Source organism: Tupaia chinensis, unplaced genomic scaffold (assembly GCF_000334495.1).
Source record: "Tupaia chinensis unplaced genomic scaffold, TupChi_1.0 Scaffold000154_1, whole genome shotgun sequence".
NCBI classification, from domain to species: Eukaryota; Metazoa; Chordata; class Mammalia; order Scandentia; family Tupaiidae; genus Tupaia; species Tupaia belangeri.
In genome coordinates, this window is record NW_006159625.1 from 2,505,141 (window position 1) to 2,524,698 (window position 19,558).

The 19,558-nt window shown below is 32.9% G+C and overlaps 1 protein-coding gene across 3 annotated transcripts in view; it reads right to left on the reverse strand.

The window, feature by feature from the left end:
• The window catches only part of RIMS2 (regulating synaptic membrane exocytosis 2), a 409,264-nt gene that overhangs the window by 277,659 nt on the left and 112,047 nt on the right, over positions 1–19,558 (reverse strand). For all 3 annotated transcript variants that reach the window (XM_027770701.1, XM_027770699.1, XM_027770700.1), the window contains exon 12: positions 488–556. In XM_027770701.1, the coding sequence (XP_027626502.1) occupies positions 488–556 (69 nt within the window). The remainder of the gene's footprint in view (positions 1–487; positions 557–19,558) is intronic.

The following is a 19,558-nucleotide window of genomic DNA, read 5'->3' on the forward strand; positions in this document are numbered from 1 at the left end:
GGGATTGCAGTGTCGTGATCCTCCCTCAGGGATGATTTCTCACTTTCCCTCTCTGTCATTCTCCAATAAGCACACGTACCGTATGGCCAAAAACCAAAAAAAAAAAAAAAAAAAAAAAAAATTCCATTCAAATAGACAAATTTAGGTATGTTGGTGGTGTCAAAAAATTTCACTTGTTTTTCACAAAATGGTTGCAGTATAAAGAAGTTTCAATTATGCACTCACTCTTCCAATTTTTGTTTTCTTTTTTAGTTGTTTTAAAATACAAATTTTATACACATTTACTTAACGGTCATCTTTCAAGAATATACAATCTAATAACTGCTTACAGGTGTTCAGGAAATGGAATTATTCAGTGGTTTAAACTGTGATAGGCTGCCATAAGATTGTTTTAGAGAATGAGAAGGCAAATTATTATTTATTTATATGATAAGTAACAACAAATTCCGCTGCCTTCTGAATACTATAATAATTCTAAAATGCTTACCTGATACTACACCAATTCCATCATCACAGTCATAGTCCGAGACTTCACTATCACTTATTCTCTTTGACCCTATGAAACAAATAACATTAAAATTAATATGAAAATGTAAAGAGAGAAACCCCCAATAATCTGAAAAACAAATGAAAGGTTTTGAGTGAAACATTTGATCATAAAAAAAAGAAAAAGAGAAGTCATTTTCAGTTCAACACGTACATTTCAGGATGTGAAGTAATTGATGATGAGTTAACAATTTACACAAGAATTATTCTGGAAAGGTGTGAGGTAAAGTTCCTAAGTGATTTAAAGCTGGAAACAATGTTAAGTACTGAATAATATGTGTAAGTTATTTGACATTGATTGATAACATGGATTGGAAATTAGGAAAGTCAAGTTAATTTTACAAGTTTTTGGGCAAAGGCACTGAGGTGTAGGTACATTTCAAAAGCATTAATGTGTCTTTCTCCAACACACATGACTAACAAGTTGAATATGCCCATTCTTTATTTTCATGCTGATGGAGAACATAATTCAGAAAAGTAAAGGCACTTAAGGCATATTAAACTTCCTTATTTACAAGCTGTTTCAGCTATTTCTCTATCACTTTGAGACTACAATAAGAAAAACATCTAAACTGTGAGTTGTGCTGTTTTCTAACAAGTACTTTAAGAACACTCGTAGTTACTATAATAAAAGAGTACCAAGTGTGTGTTTTCCCTTACAAAACAAATATGGAACAAAATTCTAAAATGTGATTCTAGTATGGCAAAAATAGCATTGAATTGAATCAGTTAGAGCTTTGATGGCTAAAGCAGATGATTACTCCACACATAATTATGAAATATATCACACGCAGAAATAAAAACATGTTGCTATTTGTTTTTCCATAATTATTTGCTCCGAAAATGTGTCTCAGGAAAGAATATACTCGACACAATAGAATCCTTTATTAAAGCACTTTTACTTTCCTTCATAGTAGAAACCATTTAATGAAGAATGAAGATAGTCCTGCTATTTCAAAAAATGTCTTGCTTTGTCTTCTTCCATTACACACATGAAAATCAGTTGTTTCAAAAAAAGAAATGCTTTCCTGTATGATTTATAAAGCACTGAGAGCTCATATTGCATAAGGTGTCTAAAGTAGAGATAATTAAAATATTACAAGAGTGCCATCCAATATTTAGAAATTTCCTGTAATCTTTTTTTCCCTTTATCGGCTTATTTGAATTCCTACCCTTTTGTGAGAGGAAGAGTCCCTGTCACTAGGAACTGCAGTTCTCATTTTCTCCTTTCAATGGTTAGAAATAAGACACCTATCTGTTTTAATTATGCACTCCCAACAAATAAATGCTTACTCCTATTTTCCTTCCAAATGCTTATGTCATAAAGCTTTAGGCTCCAGTATTTTTCTCCCACATCCTATGTCATACCCCTTTAGACACAATTAAAGCTGAGGCTTTTATAGCCCCCAGTTGATTTTAAAACTAGAATTATCTGATAACATCCCAACAGCATGGGCATGAAAGGACTTACAGAATTAGGACATGCTTTCTAAATGGACCTGGGATGGAAGAGGATCACATAGATGAAAGTGTTGAGGAGAGGTTTAAGGAGAATTTCCACCAAGCACATAACAAGCTTCTACTCTGGAAATGCTCAAGGACAGGGTAACGATTAGCTGACCAGGCCAGGTACACCACAGAACATAAATATTACAAGCTTTTGGTACTGATCAAGAATCAGATCAAGGACACCAACTAATCATGAAGCTCATGTGTAGTAGAGGTACGCGAGGTAGGTATGTATATATAAACCACATATTCACATATTTGAAATGCTGCTTCCTTCCAAATCTTATTGACTTCATTCCAGATAGAGATTTTTATCTGTTGTGATATTAATGCTACACCTGCTAAATATATTGAAATTGGGTTGCCTCAGAGCTTACAGCTTAAGGGAGCTGGATCCCACATAGCTGATAGCACAGTTCAAATGCCAGCTAGATAGCTTGAAAAACACTCTGGGTGTATTTGCATGCATTCCCAAAATCCCAACAGGATGAAAGAACGAGGGAACTGCAGCATGACCATGCTCCATTCGAGGTTTCTTTCTCCCTCTCCATGACGCTATCTGTCTATCGTTATATCCCTCATATTTAAATCTCTTTTGACATCCTGATGAATGCAAATTATTAATTTTAATGCCACTGAATATACAGTATCCACAGTTTCATTTTCTGCAGTTTCTGTCACCTTCAGTCTACCTAGGTCTGGAAAGTCATGGCTCTATGATCCAGGATCACCCAAAGCAAATGATGCTCCTTCGGATGAATCATCAGAAGGTCACCAATAGCCGAACCATGCATCACAAGGCCTAAGTCATCCACCTCACTCATTCATTACTTCACGTGATCACAAGAAGTGTGAATACAGTACAATAAGGTATTTTGAGAGAGTGAGCAATATCGGCCACAATCATATAACTATCATTGTTATTCACATAACTGCTATAATTGCTCTATTGTATTATTAGTCATTGTTGTTAATCTCTTACTGTAAGTAAATTATAAATTAAACTTTAATACAGGTGTATATATGTAAGAAAAAACCTAGTATATGTAGAGCTCAGTACTGATTAGCACTTCAGGCATCCAATGAGTGTCTTGAAACATCTCTCACTGATAAGGTGGGGGGGCTACTGTCTCAATTTTTCCTTTATTGACACAATAATAGTACATATTTATGGGACACAATATGATTTTGAGTACAAGAATACAATAAGGATAATTGGCATATCATCTTCATTACTTTGTGACAGGGACATTCAAGGACTTCTCTTATGCAATCTGAGATATGCAATAAATTCCTGTTAACTATATTTACTCTGCAGTACAACACTTGAAGTTGTTCTTCTTATCCATCTGTACTTTGTACCAATTAAGAGACATTTCTCTAGACTGTTTCCCCCTACCTCTACTAGTCTCTAGTCATCACTATTTTATTCTCTATTTCTAGGAGGTCATCTTTTCCAGTTTTTGAAATGATGACCAAACCTATCTATAAAGTTATCATGACTGCTATTTACTTTGTAGAAATAAATTACTAATTCCCTTTGAGTAGATGTAGAATGACATTTGATTCAAGATTTAGTAACTAATACTTTTCAGAGAAATTTGTTCACCTTAAGTTTTTAAATATTTCATATTATAACGTTCATATTTTACTATTTATTACTTTCTGATATATCCACTTGCATTCTGTACCTTTTTATTCTATTGGTAAATTTCACAAGATTTTTTTTTGCTATTCAATTCAAAGGATTACCTTCAGTGCTCCATAATTCTATCAATTCAAAATTTATTTTTTAACTTTTTGGGGTTTTTTTTTTTTTAGGTTTTTGCCAGAGGGCATGTGCACTCACTAGAGAAAGAAAGAGGGAGGAAAAGTGAGAAATCACCCTCCCCCCCATACACACAGGTGGATGGCTACACTGCAGTCCCTTCTCCTTCGTTCTCCTGTCAGGATTTTGGGCACACATGAACATACTCCTGGCATGACTTTTAAGCCATGAGGTTCAGGACTCGAACTGCAGTCAGCATGTGGGAGTCCATTGCTTTAACCACCACACCATCTGCCAGCCCTTTTTTCTTACTTTATTGATTTCTATTCTTATTTTTATGATTTCTTTCTTTATCCTTTGAATTTATTTCAGTATTTTCCCCCAAACTTAAATTTGATGATTACATTATAATTTCCACTCTTTAATGTTTTCTAACATGAGTATTCCTCTATGAAAACTTCTTCATATTACTAAAATACTTATAAGTACTATATTGAATAAAGTTGAATTCCAGGTGTTTTTGTTTTAGAAATACACACTGTTTACCATGCATTATTAAATCTAAGACACCATCGACTGAGTAATGCATCATAATTTTAGAGATTATGAAGCCTCAAAAACTAATTTAAAAGAATATTCAAATGCATGGGAATAATTCATCTTTCTATTTATAAGTTATATAGTAAATTTAAAATGTGAATCCTGCATTATATGTCTTTATTTAATTTGTCAAAAGTAAGAAAGAATAAATAGTATGTTAGTATTTCCTATAAATGATATAGAGAAATGTGAATTCATTGTTAAGAGTTTATTGACCATGACAATAAACTTAACTGTATTGTTTCATTCTTTTACAACTTCCCTGAATTTTTGTTTGCTTGACCTGTTAGTGATAGACAGAGAATTATATTGTAATATTCAATGGTGGTAAATTCAGTAATTTTTTTCTCTAGTATTACTTTAGGTATATTGAAGTTACTTCATTTAACACATGCAAGTTGAAAGTTATTTCAATAGATGTAAAGAAATCATTTGAAAAAAGTTTAACCCCCCACTCAATAAAATGTCTCAGCATACCAACAAGAAGGAAACTTTCTCAGACTGAAAAAGGGCATCAGTAAAAACCCCATAACTATAATATCACAATTATGAAACAGTGAATGCTGTCTCCTTAAGACAAACAAGTAGAGAACGTTCACTTCAAGGATGACCCTTCTATTTAACATTGTACTGCAATGTTAAATAGAACAATACAGAAAGGATAAGAAATGAAAGGCAAACAGATTAGTTTAGGTTAAGGCACAGGATTCTCACATGGCTAACCAAGGTTTGAGTTACAGACCCAGTAGCTTGAAAATTACGCCGGTACATGTGTCTGAGTGCCCAAAATCCCAGGACTAAAATGGAGGAGAAGGGATTAAGGCATGGCCATCCCCTCTGCGAGATGATTCCTCACTTTCTCTCTCTTTCAGGTGAGCAAATGTGCCTTATGGCAAAAGCATTAGAAAGAAAGAAAGAAAGAAAGAAAGAAAGAAAGAAAGAAAGAAAGAAAGAAAGAAAGAAAGAAAGAAAGAAAGAAAGAAAAGAGAAAGAAAGAGGAAGTAACATAATCACATACACAAAAATCCTAAATTCTAAAAAACTAATCAGTGAATTCAACAAGATTGCATGATACATAATCGATATAAAAAATTACATTTCATATCAGTGAATAGTTGAAAAAATAAACAGTATCAAAGACAGTTATCATTTACAAGAATATCCAAAATTACAAAATATTTAGAAATACTTTTAACACAAAATTTACAAAACATGTAAACCACAAAATAGAATTTGATTAGTTTCTCAGGACTGTTACAACGAAGTACAAAAACTGGGCAGCATAAAACACCAGCTATTTATTGTCTCACAGTTCTGGAGGCTAGAAATCCAAAATCAAGGTTTTGGCAAGGCCATACTTTCCCTCAGAGGGCTCTAGAAGGAAATCCTTTCTCATCTCTTCTAGCTTCAGTGTTTGCCAGCAATCTTTGGAGTTTCCTCACTTCTGGTAAGTATACCACTCCACTCACATGGCCATCTTCTCCCTAAATGAATCCACATCGTCTTCTCTCTGTGCATATCTATTTCTGTGTGCAAATTTTGTCTCTGTGTAAGGATGCTAGTCATACTGGATTGCTGCTCACTCTAATGTTCTCATTTTAATTTGGTTACCTCTGCAGAGACACTATATGTAAATAATGTCATATCTTGTAGTAGTGGGAGTTAGGAAATATTTATTTGAGTACACAAATAAACCCAAACATCTGCTAACAAATTAAAGATTCAAATACATGGGATATTTTTCTGTAAAATTGGAGACTAGGCACATGGCAATAGCATTGTCAGGATATTGAGACATAATAAAGTCTTATCAGGATTTTATATATAAACTTCTCATTAGGAATTAAGAATAAACAAAGAAAAACAAAACCTGTTTACAATTCTTCACCTAAAGACCTTGTAAAAAAATGTGCTTGGGGGCCAGCAGGTGGCATGGTGGTTAAGGCACTGGACTCCCACATGGCCTACCATGGTTCAAATCCAGGATCTGGAGGATTGCTTTCACCCTTTCATTCTCTGTCTCTCTCTGGTGAGTGCGAGCACCCTATAGTAAGTTTAAAAGATAGTAATAATAATAATAATTAATAAATAAAATTAAATTAATAATTCTTTTAAAAAATGTACTTCAAAAATAAATCTAGCCCAGAAGGAAGGGATGAAATGCAAAAAAATAGTGTTAAAACTTTAGTGAATCTAAACAAAACTTGAGTGCATTATAAAATACTGCTATCAATTTTTGTAATAATGCATTCACATGATATAAAGTTAAAAGTGTATAGAGTGAAGTCTCCCAATCGTCTGTCTCAAACACTTAGTTCTTCCATGAATGAACCACTGTTAACAATTTTGTACTTTTACACATATTCTATGCACAATAATTACAATAATGATTAATTTGGAGACTGAGGTAAATTCTGGAAGCAATATGTTAATTGATAGGGGTAACAGCGTAAATCGGATTGTAAAACATTTGTGTGGTTTGACAAAACAAGGTAGAGATGTTATTTTGTCATAATATTATTTTGTTAGGTGTATATGTTAAAACGTCTAAAGCAACAATTGGAAAAACAAATACTAAAAATAAAACAGGCCTTGGAGCAGCAAATGCTGTAATGGTTATGTCTCTGGACTCCCACATAGTCAGTCGACCACGGTTCAAGTCTCAGACCCAGCGGCTTAAACTCACACTGGGTCCATGTGCATGCGTGCCAAAGATCCCAAGAGGAGAATGGAGGAAAAGAGACTGCAGTGTGACCAACCCCACTGGAGGATGATTTCTTACTTTCTGTCTCTCTGTATTTATCTTTTTGGCAAGCACACACTCTATAGCAAAAATCTATTAAAAAATAAAAATTAAGGGACCAGCAGTTAGAGTAATAGCTATGTTGCTGGACTCCCATGTTAGTCAACCATGGTTTGAGTCCCAGACCTGGTGGCTTAAACTCACACCGGGCACGTGTACATGCGTGACCAAGATTCCGAGAGGAGACTGGAGGAGAAGGGATTGTGGCATGGCCATTCCCCGTGGTGTGGGAGTCTCCATGTCCCGTGGGGGGGGGGGGGGGTGATTTCTGGCTTTCTGTCTCTCTCTGTCTTTCTGGCGAGCACACACACCCTATAGCAAAAACCTCTTAAAAAATAAAATTAAATTAAAATTTAAAAAATTAAACAGGCCCATCATAGCACATGCTAGATGCTGCTACTGGGCTGACTGAGGCCACATGAGAGGCCTGACACACCCCAAAAAGTTAGTTGCTGTGGCATGTGCCTGAGGTCCTAGCTTTATGAGGCTGAGGCACAAGGATCATGATAGAGCAAAACCCTGTCTAAACACCACACACAGACACACACAAAATAAAAAAGGTGCAAAAAAGAGTGACAGTACATCCCTATTTATGTTAAGAAAATAATCATCTATATGCATCTCTATGTGTGTGCACACAGAACATCTGCAAAAGTGCAAAAATTGGTCAAAGTGGTTCATTCATGGAAGTAGAATGAGATGTCTGAGAAGAAAAACCAGGCTGAGACACTGTTCACCATATACGCTTCTAAATTTATACCACAGGAATGAATTATTTCCAAAATTAACAGCAAAATTTTACAAACATTTCATTTGTATCTGTGTGTGTGTGTGTGTGTGTGTGTATATATATATACCCCCTATTTCGTGTGTGTGTGTGTGTGTGTGTGTATACCCCCTATTTGCTGGGAGTATGTTCTAGTTACTCAAGCTGGTCATCTGCATAGTTCATATTTCTGAGAGACTGTTACTATGATGGTGGTTTTGCAAATTCTCTTTCAATTCTTTCTGGTATTTAAAATAGGTATGATAACACCAAAGTCTAGGATTTATATGCTTTTACAGGAATGGATGTTGGATTTTGTTTCAAATGAAATGGTTTCTCTGAATCTCTTGAGACCATTATTATTTCTTTTCTAGTTTATTAATATGAGTAACATTATTTATAATCATTAAATAAATATTGCATTCCTGGTACAGAAACCATTTGGCCTTATATCTTCTTTATATATTATGGATTCAATTTGCCATATTTTTCTTTTACTAAATGTTTCTAAAATTAATATGCTTAAATTTTTAGAAAGTTTTTTGGTTTGTTGATTTAAGATCTTTGTCAGGTGTTGGTATCATGGTAATATTTACCTCATAAAACGGGTTTGAAGGTAATTAAAACTTTACAATTTTCTTCATTTTTGTGTTGTATCGGTACTGTTTAACTCTTAAATGTTTAGTAGACTTCATTGATACAGTCATCTGGGTCTATTTTAGTACACGTTCTGAATGCACTTGAAAACGATGTGTCTGCCTTCTGTTGTTTTGTGTAGAGTTTTATAAATGTCAATTGTGACAAATTCACTCTGTGTCAAGACGGAGCAAAATAGGATTTCTTATAGTTACTATATATCTGATTTAAGGCTTTTTAAAAATTTTTCAGACAAACTCTGCCTTTTAATTGTGTATTTGGAAAACTTACACTTAGTATGATCATTGATCATACATCTACCAACTTTGTTTATCCCATCTCTTCTTTGTTCCATTTTTTCCTAATTTTTGTCTACTCTGTGATGAAATGGTACTATTTTATATTTTCTGTTGGCTTATAAACTGTAAGTCTTTGCTATTTTAAGGTTCATAGTATACAACTTCAACTTTTTTTAAATGTCTTATTATATGTTATCATTTTCAAATTTACATTTAATTATTTTACGTATTTGTAGAGTATGACTTTTTTTTTCATTTCATTTTCTTCCATACATTCAATCACATTTGTCTTACAAAATGGATATTTCAACAGGTGAACATTTCTCCCTAGTACTGTTGATAAAACTACAAAATATCTTCAACAGGTAACTTCTACTTATTAATACTCCCTTAAAGTGATAGCATATTAGTTATCATATAGTAGAAAAATGTTACAATCATATACTTCCATCCCTTTGTTCTTAACCTTTCTACTACTGTTGTAATAGATTTTACTCTTATATATGTTGCCAGCCTTACATAATTGTACTTTGATAATAGTTTTATTTAAATGGTCAATTATATTGTAAGTTATTTAAACCATAAGGAAAAAAATCTTTCATATTTATCAGTGCACTTAACCATGTCCAGTGTCCAACATTCTTCTGTACAGATTTATATTTCATATTTCCATATAGTACCAATATTTCAACCGAAGGACATTCTTTAAGATTTGTTGTAGTGTATGTTTTCTGGTCATGAGTTTAAGAAGTTATATGTCCGAAAAAATTTTTTACTTAACCTTCCTTTTTGTAAGCTTGGAAACAATATTCCAGATTGAGTTTTTTCTTCTTTGAGAATTTGCACTGTTTCTAGTGAAAATATCTGTGGTTCCTCAATTTATTTGGGGGGGTGGGGGGGAGAGGTTTTTGCTATAGGGCATGTGTGCTTGCCAGACAGAAAGCGAGAAATCTCCCCCCAGGGGGGATGGCCACGCCACAAGCCCTTCTCCTCCGTTCTTCTCTCAGGATCTTGGGCATGCACGCACACGCGTTCAGCGTGAGTTTTTTTAGCCACCAGGTCCAGGACGCGAACCGCAGTCGACTACGTGGGAGTCCAGTAACATAGCCATTACGCTAACTGCTGGTCCCAGGTTCCTCAATTTTTATGCAGTGAGTCTATCTTATGAAGATGCTCTCAAGATTTTCTATTTATTACTTCTTTAAGGAATTTAATGATAATGTGTGTTGGGATAATCTTATTAAAAATTCTTGCGCTCAGAGTTTTTTGAACTTCCTTTATTGAGCTTCCCAGATATAAGAGTTTATCATTTTTATCAAAATTGGACAATTATCATTCATTATTTCTTCACTTCGTTTTCTCTTCTCCTCTTTTCCTCTCAACTGCAGGGACTTAAATTACAATATACTAGGCATATTCAACTTCCATAGGTCACAGAGATTTCTGTCATTTTTTTATGTTCTCTTTTTTCTTTAAGTTTCATTAAGATAGTTTCTATTGCTGTGCCTTCAAGTTAACTAATAGTTTTCTCTGTAGTGATTATTGCCATTAATCCCAAAAAGTATATTTTTATTGCTGACATTGTAGTTTTCATTATAAGTATTCTAAAAATTGGATCCTTTTATACTTTCCATGTCTATACATAACAATTTGAGCATTAGAATATACTTCTGTTTGATATCCTATCTCCTAATTATGACATCTGTGCTATTTATTATTTGGTTATGATTGAATTATCTTTTCTGTATTTTATTATTTATTTATTTTTTTTTGGAGAGGTTTTTGCTATAGGGCGTGTATGTTCGCCAGACAGACAGAGAGATAGAAAGCGAGAAATCACCCCCCGGGGGGATGGCCATACCACAATCCCTTTTCCATTCTCCTTTCAGGATCTTGAGCACACACACATATGAGCCCGGCATAAGTTTAAGCCACTGGGTACGGGACTCAAACTGCGGTCGGCTACGTGGGAGTCCAGCAACATAGCCATTATGTCAACTTCTGATCCCTTATTTTCTTCTTTACATACCTGAAAATTGTGTATTAGATGCCAGTCATCATCAATTTCATGTTATTTGATATTTTTGTATTCCTATACATATTTCTGAGCTTAGTTCTGTATATAGTTGTGTAATTTAAAACATTTTGATCTTTTTGGTTACTCCTTTCCAGAATTGTTATGTGGTACAATTTTGAGTTCAGAGTTATTTTCTGATACTGAGGCCAGATGCTTCTGTGTACTCAAACAAATGTCCTCTGAAATTTGATATTTTCCAGTCTCACTAAAGACAGTAGGCACTATTCTCAGACACTATAACCTCTAATCCTTCCAGGTGGTTCTTCACCAAGCATTGAGTAGATTCCCTACATTTATATGCTGATCAATATTCAGCTGGAATAGATGGACCCTCTCCAAATCTTTGTCATTCTCTCTGTATACAGTTCTCTTGCCTCCAGATCTCTGTCCCGTGAACTCTAGCTGCTTTGATTCCCCCAAACTCTTGACTCCTTCTTCTTAACTTGAGGCTTCCATAGACTCCATCTTGGTTCTCTTCCCTTGAGCTGTGACCAGGAAATTTTTTAAAGTGGTAGGCTAGGCAATTTAGGGTTTTACTCATTTCTTTCCTTTCTCTTAGTAATTATTGTCTTTAATTGCTTAATGTTCAGTGTTACTCAAATAGTCATTTCATATTATTATGTCTATTTTTTATGAGGTTTGTGATTGAAAGGTAAATCCATCGTGGCTTTACATAGTAGCTTTCTCCTCCATAAATGTAAATGATTAGTGTGCTACTCCTGAGACATTGTACAATTACTTCCTAATCTTCCCAAAAAGACACATTTTTCAAAGTAAATTAATTTTAAAAATTCATTATGATAAGCTTTTTTTTTTTTAATTTTGCCATAGGGCACATTCGTTCACTGGAGAGACACAGAGACAGAGAGAGGGAAAGTGAGTAATCACCCCCAGGGTGATGCCCATGCTACAATTCCTTCTCCTCCATCCTCCTCTCCATATTTTGGGCAGGTACACACAAGCACCTGGCATGATTTACAAGCCAGCAGATTTGGGACTCAAACAACACTCGACCATGTGGGACTTCAGTGCCTTAACCAACACGCTACCTTCTGAACCCAGGATGAACACATTTTAAAATACTTTCCAATTAAAATTGTTTAAGCCAAAAAAGTCCCAGTGACTGGTTAAAAATTTTACATTAGTTTACAATATCTTAACATTTACTCTGTGAATGTATGAATTTAAAAATCATGACACCATACAATTAAAACACTAAATCTACTCCATTTTCTTTCAAAGATGTGACTGAAATTGCTAAAATGATGAAAATTATACCAAACAGTGTAATTTAAATTATATTTTAATTCAATTTGTTTAGGCTTTTTAAAACCAACCCCCTCACAAGTCAAATTAAAATTTTCTGAAACAGTGCACATAATAATACAACATATACTAAAACATATTTCATTGATGAATTAGTACCATACTGGAAATGATATTAGACACACTGAAATTATAAATCACTACATTCTAACAAATGGTTTTAAAAACCAAAATAATTCAGATATAAACATGAAGAATCTGGAAAAGTTCTACAGATAGAAAAGGAAAACTACTGACATATTGGTTGGGATTTTAATATATGCACAATAGTCAAACAAAGTACAGAACAACAAAACCAATTAAACTGTGCATATGAATACATGCATTACACATTACACATGCTAAAATTTACCTGAATTATAGGAACATAAGGTTTTATCTGGAAAAAAAAATGTTAAAATGTTAAAAAATACATCTAAAAATCCTCACATGTAATAGGGGGTCTCGAAATCTAATTTCTTTACAGAAGACTATCAACTTTAGAACATTTTTATTTTAAAAGTATAAAAGGTAAACCAACTCAGAATAAGATAAGAAAGGAAGACACACCACATTTGAATTAGCAAAACACTCAAGTTATAAATTACAATAAGGACTTTGACTAAATAGAGAAAATACAGAATAATAGAGCAAAAATTATAAGAGTGGGTACATAAAATAAAAAATGTATAATAGACTGCCCTACATTCTAATGGTTATCAATTCTGTGCTATAATACATGACTATATAACATACTATAAAATACAAGAGACAATATATAAAAATTTAGCGTGCAAGAAGCAACTTGTAAATGTAAATTGAAAGAACCTTAGAAAAAACACCAATCATTTTGGAATTCCTGATTTCTGAAAAAAAAAACATATCTTAATTAACTTTAGAAATACAGAAACTTAAAAATCTATAAGGGTACATTTATTTTGATTTTTTTGTGAAGAATTGTTTTATTTAATCTTCTTTCTTTCTTCTTTCTTTCTTTCTTTCTTTTCAATTTGGTCAGAGAGGAACAAAATGAGAGAGAGAGAGAAGAGGAAAGCAAGAAAGCAACCCACCAGGTCCAGGACTTGAACTGCAGTCAGTCATGTAGGAGTCCAGTGTCCTTAACCACCATGCCACCTGCCAGCCCCTATTTTGATATTCTAACTTGATAAAATTTTATCATGCAGGCACATGCACTTGTGTTTTTCAAGCCACCAGATCTGGGATTCAAACCACACTGTGAAACCAGTACTTTAATCTTTGTGTCATTTGCTGGCCCCAAAACAGTGTTTTACATGCTGAAATTATTACCATTTTTTAAAAATATTTATTTTAAGGATTTAGATAATTTAAAAATTCTTCATAGATATTTTATATCATGTTAAATGCTTTTAATTAAAATATTTAATATAATATCTGAAATTATATTTATCTTCATATTCAAAATACTTGTCAAAAATCTAGATTTTAGAATAGATATATATGTAGTAAATGCTTCTGTTGTGTTCTTCCTACTTCAATCATCCTGCTCTTTATAGTCTTTAACAATAACTAAATCAGGAAACTTCATTATTGGAAGTAGTGTTTACGCACGTCACTGTATTTCTTAAGTAAAACTAAGTACATGCCCCTTTTCTTTTCCATAAATGCCCGAATAAAAGTATAATTTCACTGCCTTTTTATATCTTGAATGATATGAATATCATGGTTTCATTGTAGGTGTAACTGATGTAAGTTTATTCTGCCTTTTTTTATTCCAAAGGTATTATTTGAGAAAATTCAGTCTACGTTGTATGCTTTCCAGAATTTGTATAATCTCAAAGTGATTTTGTAAAAGTCATCTACAAATTGCTATTTAATTTTAGAGATAGTCTTAAGTAGTTTTTATTTTACTACTATTTGTGTAATAAATATGTCCTTGGAAAAGGGACATGAGTGAGTGAGTACCAACCACCGAGTGAATGTAAACTATAGCTGAGCAGTGTAGCTTTTCACTGACAGACATTTAGAATAATTTATGTTAATGAGTTTGAGATTATTAGACAAAATATGCATTATTTCTAATAGCTGTAAGAATGGCATCACTAATATTAATACAGAATAGAGAATAAAAAACACTAAACATTTCAAACCATAGCTCTTTATCCAGGTGATTGTAAAGTACCTAATATGTCACATTTAAAAATAAAGTAAGAGTGAGTATGGGTATTTTCTTACAAGGTATTTTCTTTGTCTTTTTAAAATGAAAACTTCACAATTATGAAACCAGTTTTTCATGAGAATGAGATTAAGTTTTGAAATGTTTCAAGCTATTAATTAACAGTAAACAATGAAAATAACTATATCCCAGATACACATATATGGTTGTGTGAAAAAGACTGAAAGTTACATATATATTTATATATTTATATGTGTGTATGTGTGTATGTTATATATATACACACATATTTGTGTGTATGTATCTAAGATATGATAGTGAATATTTTTGAAAAAGATTTTAGGCCCAGTCAATGGTGTGGCAGTTAAGATGTTTGGATTTCACATGGCTGACTGTGAGAATCAAGTCCCAGATCTGGTGACAATCCTGAAGATGATTGGAAAAGAAGGGATCACAGCATGGCCCTTCCCCATGGGGGATGCTTTCTACTTTCTCTTTCTATCTCTCTTTCTCTCTCTTTCTGTCTCTTTTGAGCAAGTGCACACATCTTTCAGCAAATTAATAAAGAAAGAAAGAATAGAAAAAAAGAAAAATTTTGAGAATGAGAGGAAGAAAATTATTTACATATTGTAATATATTCTGATTAGAGATCATTAATGGTCATAGCCTACCGAAAACCTGTAATCTAAATACATGTAGATAGAAAAATTACAGCCAAGTCATTTTGCCCTGCTAATTTTTTCCACTGCAGTTTGCTGCTTTCTCTAATATTGCTATATTTAATGTCCTCTAATTATAAAACACAAGGGGCTTCATCTCTAAACAAGGTAAGTATTTGTTTATACCGCATAATGAAGAGACTTATCCCTAAATCCCCAACCACATTTTTTCCCAGCTGGCAACACATCCCGGAAAGGCAAAAAGTTATGTTAAAATGTTGTGTGTGTATGGTTTTTTTCTTTTAGACTCTTACCCTTAGGTCCTATTTTTAAACAATAATTCTCCTAATCTCATCTTGACCTCAACCTCTGCAATAAATCTCATCACACTTTAAATTTCATGTCTTTATTTTCACAAATTTACTGTTTATTGCTCTTATCTTAATTTATTGCATTCATACATATACTTTTCAGGTCTAGCTAAATCATCAGTTATACTATTCTTTCATACCTCTAAGTTAATACAGAACTCTACATAATTTTTATACCTCTCCTCCTTACAATATGACAAAAAAATCATACAAAGATTAACAATGGTATATAATATGTGCTAGGATATAAATTGTGTTGTATTATCACTGTATTTTTCTCTCCCACATTGTAAAAAGTTAGCAAAACTGTGTTTCTTTGACTAGGGAAATATATGTTTCAGGATTGAAAGCAAAGTAAAATTACTTTCCAAACTCTCAGTTTATTATTAATAATTAGATTATACTAGAGGAAAAATGAAATTATACTAGAGGGTAAAGAAGAAAGAATGACGTTATTCTCGAAGTATGTAATAGAGACACAAAGAAGAGGCAGGTACAGCCGAAGGTCAAGATTTCCCAGAATTACGAAGCAGACCAGCAGGTGGCATGGTGGTTAAGGTGCTGGACACTCCCACATGGCTGACCATGGTTCAAGTCCTGGGCCTGGTAGCTTGCTTTCTCACTTTCCCTGTGTCTCTCTCTCTCTCTATCTCTCTGATCAAATTAAAATAAATGAATGAATAAATAAAGTAAATAAAGTTAAATAATTCTTTTTTTAAAAAAAGGAAGCAGATAATGGTTAGAGAGGCTTTGAATTACATGAACTTAGGCTCTAGAACCTTTCTGGAATCCAGCAATATTTGACTTCTTAGTATCTTAGTTGGGAGGTAGGAGAAGGTAAGACAGTGGAGTAATAACTACTAGTTGTCAGCCTGGGGACAAAGGTATGCCAGAGTCACATTAAATACAAATAAATATTCCACTGCTAGGTGTACTCCTAGCAAAAACTAACACATATTATTATCAAAAGGCATGTCTGAGATAATTCACAGCTGCAACCTTAGGAATAGCCAAAACCTGGAAACAAAAGTAGTCAACAGTAGATTGCACATAGTGTCGTGTATTAATAGAAAAGAATTCTATAGCAAAGAAAATAAATGAACTGCAATTATACACAACAATATTGATGAACTACACAAACATACTAACAAGAAAAAGAGTCAGATGTTAAAGAGTAATATATTGTGTATTTCCATTAGTATTCAAGTCATAAACGGAGTTCCATTTCTATAAAATTCACATGAGTATTCCATAAAAGTTTCAAAAGTAAGCAAAATTACTCTATTAGATATGAAATTTATACATTTAACTAGAATCCAAGAAAGAGAAAAGAAAATGTTGTAGAAAATCAGAAGAAATAATGGCCCTGAATTCCTCTGAAGAGCTGAAATCCTGAAAATCTGCACAGCATCATTTCCGATTTGTCAGTGATTTTTTCCCATTCACTTTTCTTTGAAAACTTGTGTCATAAGGCTAAATGAGAATATAGCAAATATGCTACTCCCTATCTTAAAAATCAAAAGTGGTATTAATGTTAAATTTTACTAAGAAAAAAATTAACATTTGAGAAGTCAAAGAGAGGAATGTGGTTGATATGCAGAAGAAAAGAATGAAGCCTCAAATTAAAACTCTGAAGGATCTTCATAGTTAATATAATGAGAATGGTTAAAAAGACTTCAAATACTAATCAATTTGTAAATAACTTCCATCATGTGGGAAGGGAGAGATTTTTCCCTTAAGACACACATTTTAAGTAGATAATAGTAAATGATACATAACAATAAGACTTAAACATCAAAATACACTTCTAAAGCAATTCTTTATGTTCCAAGGAGATAATGAATAAAGTTTCTTATTAATGATTCAAAAGAAAAATTGTGTATTTGTGATATTTTGCTATCTCGGAAAGAAACTTCACTTCTCTATTGATTCATTTTAATGACTTGAACTCAAAGCTCCTGTCTTGTTTATGAGTATTTTTTAAAAATACTTAAGTAATTGTTCCTTGAAATATGCATACTCTTCCCATTCTTTGCTAATGTCAAAATAACAACATTGGGGATAGCCTGAAATTAAGTAACAGTATATAAAAATTTCAATTTCTCATAACCTAATCTTTTTCAGACTTTGAAGCCATGAGTTTTTGACCATTTCTCCACCTATTTCAACACACAGAGCATTCTAATTTGTTACCTGCAGAAATACTGGTGTACGAAGTCATCTATTTTAGTACTTACTTTTACCATTCCCTTTGTTTGGAAAGCCATTCAAAGCTTATAATCAAAGTTGCCTGGACTTCTATCTCAAAACTATTTCTAAAAATATTTAAGTTATCTACAAGATACATTAAACAATAATTTTTAGAATAATTTTTAAATATTTGTATATGTTAGTAAGAATTACAAATTACTAAGGTCCATGTAAATGAAGTGTTTGCTTTAAATAATTTAAACCTGCAAATTTAAAAAAGAACCATGAGAAAGGAATTCCAATATCACCATTTACTCATTTTAAATCTCAATATCTGTGTACATATATTAACCTCAAAGCCTCAGAGTGACATTCACAACATCAGAGGTTGAACTACCAGAACATCCTGTTATGAAGGTATAGAGAATAAACGATGGGTTTTTATGAATATATTTTTTATTATAACGTTTCAATCATGTGTTCCATCATATATCTAAGGATTATAATCTTTGACAAGATGAAGAATTTTTATAAATAAGTGTATTATTTACTTTCTGCTGGGAGAGAAACCCTCAAAGGGGTCCTCGTTATCAATGAAGCTTTAAAATTATCAATATGTTTATTTATTTATGCCCTATCATGTACCTTCCATTTATGTCCAATGCATCTTTAGTCAATAGTAATATTTTTTATTTATTTTAAAATTATTTTTTACACTTTTGCCATATGATGCCTGTGCTCACTGGAGAAAGACAGAGAGAGAAAAAATGAGAAATCATCCCCCAGGGGAGATGGCCATGCTGCAATCCCTTCTCTTCCATTCTCCTCTTGGGATTTTAGGCACCCCAGCACACACATAGTCTGAAGCTCAAACAATGGTTGACCATATGGGAGTCCAGCGCCTTAACCACCATGACACCAGCTGGCCACACCAGTAGCAATATTTTTAACTGTCTATTTCTAAATGTTATTTCTTGTTTTTTGTGCTGTTATTTTATGTATTTGCACATGTTTTTACTTATCTTCAGGTCTACATATTACTAGTGAATTATTTATTAGGGCTTAGTTGGTAGTTATGGACAAGACTGACGTGACAGAATGTGAAGCCATTATATAAGCCATAAGCAAATTTAGTACTTAATGACTAGGTAACAGAAGAGTAATTTTAGAGTTGAAAAATATTAGAAGCTACAAAATCAATTAAATTAAATTAATTGCATGAAAATCCATGACACATACAGCTAACTAGAAAGTGCCCTACTTTCACTTTTCCTCATGTCAACTATTCCCAATTAATTAGGGGAAAAAATTTAAAAACAATTGGTAGACTTAAAAGTTACCGATAGTCCTCAAACTACTCCTTCCTGCAGTAACAACTGGAGTAAGTAAAAAAAAGGCCAATCCCATAAAAAAGGGAAATGATGGCTACCATTAGTATCCTATAAACCTACACTACAAGAATTAGTACATAATAAATTATATTAGGTTACAACATATAATAGTAATCTTCACGTAGAAACCCATCATTCTGCAATGAAATAGAATGTGCTGAACAGATTATAGTGGGCAGAAAGAGCAAAATTAACTCACATAAAATTCATTGTCATTTGTAATTATAAAAACAAAAGATGTTGTAATGGCATTTGCAAGTAAGAGTGGGCAGGTGTTTACTGTGAGTAAGGCTGAAAAAAAATGTGATGCAGAACACTAGTTCAATTAATACTATCCAAATGTACAAGATTATATTTAGTAAAAATAAATTTCTAATTTATATGTTAAAGCTTTCCTAATAAATTAACTTTCAGAACCAATCCTTTATCCTAATTCCCTACTTGTCCCAAGCCTTCTGATACACAATTCAGCTGCCTATCAGC